The sequence below is a fragment of the Wolffia australiana genome, chromosome 9 (genome assembly GCF_029677425.1).
Source record: "Wolffia australiana isolate 7733 chromosome 9, ASM2967742v1".
NCBI lineage: Eukaryota > Viridiplantae > Streptophyta > Magnoliopsida > Alismatales > Araceae > Wolffia > Wolffia australiana.
Window position 1 is genome coordinate 15226007 of NC_135843.1, and position 5205 is coordinate 15231211.

At 39.6% G+C, this 5205-nt stretch overlaps 1 protein-coding gene across 1 annotated transcript; it reads right to left on the reverse strand.

Moving 5' to 3' along the window:
* Positions 1–271: 271 nt before the first annotated feature.
* LOC144707859 (peroxidase 56-like) lies at positions 272–3581 on the reverse strand. Its single transcript, XM_078581108.1, has 4 exons — positions 3305–3581; positions 1854–2045; positions 1612–1774; positions 272–793 (listed from the first exon to the last, which is right to left on the reverse strand). The coding sequence occupies exons 1-4, from the start codon at positions 3515–3517 to the stop codon at positions 372–374; spliced, it is 990 nt and encodes a 329-aa protein (XP_078437234.1). The 5' UTR covers positions 3518–3581; the 3' UTR covers positions 272–371.
* Between the last annotated feature and the right edge of the window lie 1624 nt (positions 3582–5205).

The window sequence follows — 5205 nt, forward strand, 5'->3', positions numbered from 1 at the left end:
TGTCCTTCCAGCGAGCTGGAAAATACATTAGTTGAGAGATCCACATCAAGATCTTACTTTTACCCAGTTTCTCATTTTTTACTCGAATTCTAATAGTGTCCATTTGCCATAAAAAACAGACTGAATTTCTTTCCATATCCTTCCAGCGAGGTGGAAACACATTAATGGAGAGATCCACATCTAGATCTTAATTTTACCCTATTTCTCGCTTTTACTAAAAGTTTTAATTATCCCCATTCAACTTCAAAAACAGATTGATGATGCGACAGACTAACAAAGGATGATTACCTTTCTTAGACAGAGAAAGAAAACAAGTATTACAACAGAACCTCTGTTATTACCCATAATTCCCTCATCAAACCCTACCTTATTCAGTTGACACGAGCACAGTTCTTCCTGACCTGCCCAAGCTTACCAGTAAGTACACCGACGTTACCCATATTTACCATGGCCTGACCAAACTCCTTGAAGAACACCGAGTTCTCTAACTTGGCCAGGCGGATGACGTAAGCCCTAGTCTCCGGGTCATCTAGAAGGGCCGAGTCAGACTGGAATAACCCTCTGTTCTTGACCACTAGCTTGAAATAGCTGTTGTCAAAGGTAGTGAAGCTTCCAGGGTCCATTTCTATAAGCTTTAGGGCGTCTTTTGAGCCTGCTGAGCACTTGGCTCTCAGCTTCAGTAAGTAGTTCCTGTCCAGCTTTGGGTCTACGTCCTTGTTGTCTCCTCTTCCTGAGAAGTTGTAGAGTCGCTTAGTAATGGTGAAGCAGTGCGCATTGCCAATGGTGTGTGCCCCTGAAGATGATGATATATACAAGCGTTAAGGCTTTTCTCAGGTTAAGTCCCCTGCACTTGACAATACACAGTAAACTTAACATGCACATATACGTACAATATAGATTGTATAATATAAAATGCACAATATACAGGTTCAAGAACACATACCTGAATCGACCCAAATGTCCTACATGTGGAACCAGAGAACAAAGGGAACAACAAAGAAACCTTCATGGTTTCTTATATAGGTAGAACAGAAAAAAATCTTTATCCGAAATTGACCCATCATCATATTAAGGATAGACTTAGCCTCTATACACAAAATTAATCCTCACACGTAGTTGGGATGTCTAAATCCTGAAGTCCCTTTAGAGGGATTAATATGATAGCAAATAATCCTCAATAATACGTATTCTACTCAACCTAGGAGCTTTAAATGTATTAGATGAATGAAAGAAATGGGGGAGATGGAGTAGAAGTTAGTAGAGAAAGAAGGGTGCCTGAGAGGAGGACAAGGTCGAAATCCCGAATTCAATTTAGAGGGATTGATATGATTGCGAATAATCCTGAAGACTGCGTATTATACTCAATTTAGGAGCTTCAAAAGTATCAGATGAATCAAAGAAATGGGGGAGATGATGTAAAAGTTTGTAGAGAAAGAAGGGTGCCTGAGAGGAGGACAAGGTCTAAATCCAGAATTCACTTTAGAGGGATTGATATGATAGAAAATAATCCTGAAGACTAGGTATTATACTCAACTTAGGAGCTTCAAAAGTATCAGATGAATGAAAGAAATGAGGGAGATGAAGTAGAAGTCAGTGGAGAAAGAAGGGTGCCTGAGAGGAGGACAAGGTCCTCGGCGCTAAGGCCCTTGTTCCTGAACTGGGTCTTCAGCGTAGAGATGTTGGCAGAAAAGGCAGGTAAACCGAGGGCCTCGCTGGCGTTTGATAAGACTCCATCTCTACGCCCTGTGGGCACCTCCCAGAATGGGCCATTATCCTGCTCAAAAACCCATGTTCAGAAACGGATAAAGGAACGTAAACTGTCCACGAACCTTGTTCTCGCTTATGAGTTTTACCGCGTGAACGACGTCCCTTGCGATGAGGGCGATGAGGTCTGCGCAGGAGACGGTGGATGGACAAGCCTTCTCCAGCCGGGCCTTTATCTTGTCGATGAGAGTGAAGCCCCTGAGGAACTGGTTCGGCGGGGCGTTCTTCTCTGTTGGTTTTTTGGGATTTGTAGCGTTGAGTAGAAGTGATGCATCGCATCCCTACAGCAAGACAGAGGGTTCAGCACGTCAATCCTTGTCTCTCTCTCTCTCTCTCTCTCTCTCTCTCTATCTATCTATCTATTTATCTCTCTCTCTCTCTCTCTCTCTCTCTCTCTCTCTCTCTCTCTCTCTCTCTCTATCTCTCTATCTATCTATCTCTCTATCTATCTCTCTCTCTCTCTCTCTCTCTCTCTCTCTCTCTTTCTCTCTCTATCTCTCTCTATCTGTCTATCTATCTATCTCTATCTATCCAACCATCTCTCTCTATCTGTCAATCTATCTCTATATTTCTATCTATATCTCTCTATATCTCTCTCTATCTCTCTCTCTATATATATCTATCTATCTCTCTATTTATCTATCTATCTCTATATCTCTAGCTATCTATCTCTCTATATATATATCTATCTATCAAGCTATCTATCTCTCTATATCTATCTCTCTATTTATCTATCTATCTCTATATTTCTAGCTATCTCTCTCTCTCTCTATATATATATATCTATCAAGCTATCTATCTCTCTATCTATCTATCTATCTCTATCTATTTATCTATCTCTCTATCTATCTATCTATTTATTTATCTGTCTCTATCTATCTGTGTGTGTCTCTCTCTGTTTCTCTCCAAATCTCCATTTGTTTCCATGACTCTCTCTCTCTCCTCAAACCTCCATTTGTTTCCATGTCTCCCTCTCGTCAAACCTCCATTTGTTTCCATGACTCTCTCTCTCTCCTCAAAACTCCATTTGTTTCCATATCTCCCTCTCGTCAAACCTCCATTTGTTTCCATGTCTCTCCCTCTTTCCCTCTCTCTTCTTTCACTTTAGACCTCTGTTTCTTCCCATATATTCTCACTAGTAATATATGTAGTTACCTTGTCTTACAGTATTCATCTAGCATCTATCAGCATTTTTTTCCATGTTTCTGTCCTTCTCTCTTTCCTTATACCTCAGTTTCTTCCCATGTTTCTTCGCTATTTCCCTCTGCCAACATTCTCTTCCATTCCTCCCTATCTCTCTCTCTATCAAACTTCTTCTCCCTCGTACTTATAGCTCGATTCCTCTCCATAACCTGCTCTCTCCCTCTGCCAACCCATCCTTACATCCCTTCGACTACAATCTATATATCTCTCCATCTCTCTTTCTCCCTCTGCCAACCCATCCTTGCATCCCTTAAACTACCATCTATTTCTCTCTCTGAGCACCCCCCCTATATCTCCCTCTTTCTATGTCTTGTTTTTCAAAAGTAATGCAACGTACCCGGACAAAGCAGTCGTGGAAGAAGATCCTAAGTAGAGGGCCTCCGATGGATGATGATTTTCTGATGGCTTTGTTTATCTCCTCAGAAATGATGAACTCTGCATGAGGGCATGACTTTGAGTAAAACCCAACATGGAGCTGGGCTTCTGCTGATCCCACAACGAGTAGAAGACAGAGAATGACAGAGCAGAAGAAGGCAAAGAGACGATCCATCAGAACTCTCTCACTCACAGAACTAACTGGCTTCAAAATGAGCGAGGCAGAGATAATATGAGAGTCTATCCTTTGATCCTCCGTTATATATAGACTCTCTCTCTCTCTCTCTCTCTCTCTCTCTCTCTCTCTCTCCTCCCTCTTACGCTAGATTTGTTGCTCTTTCACTATCTGCCAGTAGCCCTCCACTCAACTTGCTTCCCTCTTGGGACAAAGTCCAGCTCTCCTAACCCTAAGTTGCTGTCTCCCCTTTAACAGATGTCAATCAACTACTGGGTAAGAATACAGCTTAGAGCTAAAACAAGTCATGCTTAAATTTCATTGACCAGTTCCATTTCATAATAATTCAAAAAGGTACGGAAATAACAGCCACAAATTAGTAGACTAAATACAAGTTTACCTATTAATAACTTTCTCATGTTATCTTTAACAATTGTCGGCTAAAGACTAGAAAAGAAACTGTTCATCGGCATCCTGTCTCTCAGTCTCGAATGATTCAGGAGAAAGGAAAGGAAAGATTAATTGTGTTCTGAAGGCGTGAAGAAAGTGAGATTTGAAGTGTTCACCACGTTACGTCATCGACTCGAAGTGGTTTGCGGTATTCTTCACCGGCATGGATGGATGTGAAGATTTCCGATGATAGGTGATCAAACGAAGAAGACTGCAGGGTGGGTATCACCGTAAAATAGGGCTCAGTAAGTGATAAATAGTACAACCATAGAAGAGCAAAAAGTTGGTAAAGAGCGGACTATATTTCAATTATAAGGTGTGTTTGAGATACAATGATTAAAGGCTCCAAGATATATAAATCGGTATTATAGAAATCGATTTTATATGAATAGATTTATAGATATATTCATACACACATAAATATATATGTATATATATCTATATACACACACACACAGATATATATAAGAGAGAGAGAGAGAGAGAGAGAGAGAGAGAGAGAGAGAGAGAGAGATTTCCGTCCATTGGAAACTTATTTTCTGTAGAGATAAGTTGTACTACCGTAAGAAAGAAAAAAGTTGGTAAAGAGTGTTCTGTATTTTGTTGATCAAAGTAGGTATTTTAGATTCAAGTTCTCTTTGGATTACTGTGATTAAGACAGCGTGATAGATAGATAGATAGATAGATAAGTGTTAGTTGGTCTTGCGTTCCTTGAAAACAAATTTTCTGTGGTGATGAATTGTACTTCCATAGGAGTGAAAAAAAAGTTGATAAAAAGAGTATTATTTTTTTTTATACAAATTTTTTATCTCTTTTAGACTACAATGATTAAGGGATTGAGATATATAGATAAAAGATGGAGGGATATAAAGAGAGAGTTATGTATATAGTTATCTGCCTGTTGACTCCATATCCCTCCAGATATAGTCCCTTGTGCTAAAATTATTGGTTCTTAAGATCGGGTATAGGGTGATGATTCAATATTTGAAGAGAGAGATCTAGAGGTGGACATGAAATTAACTCTATAATTTGAATGAAAAGGGTTTCTACTCGACCAAGTCACCATGTCAGCCATGACCTGGACCAATAGGAAGTAATATAAGAGCAGAAAAATAATTATACCCTTCAACTGTACGTGTTATGTGATTAGGGCCTCAGATTCAATATAAGTTTAAAGATGGTAGGATCAAAGATTTACAGTTAGGATTAAATATAGATAGGATAAGAATAGACTGAGA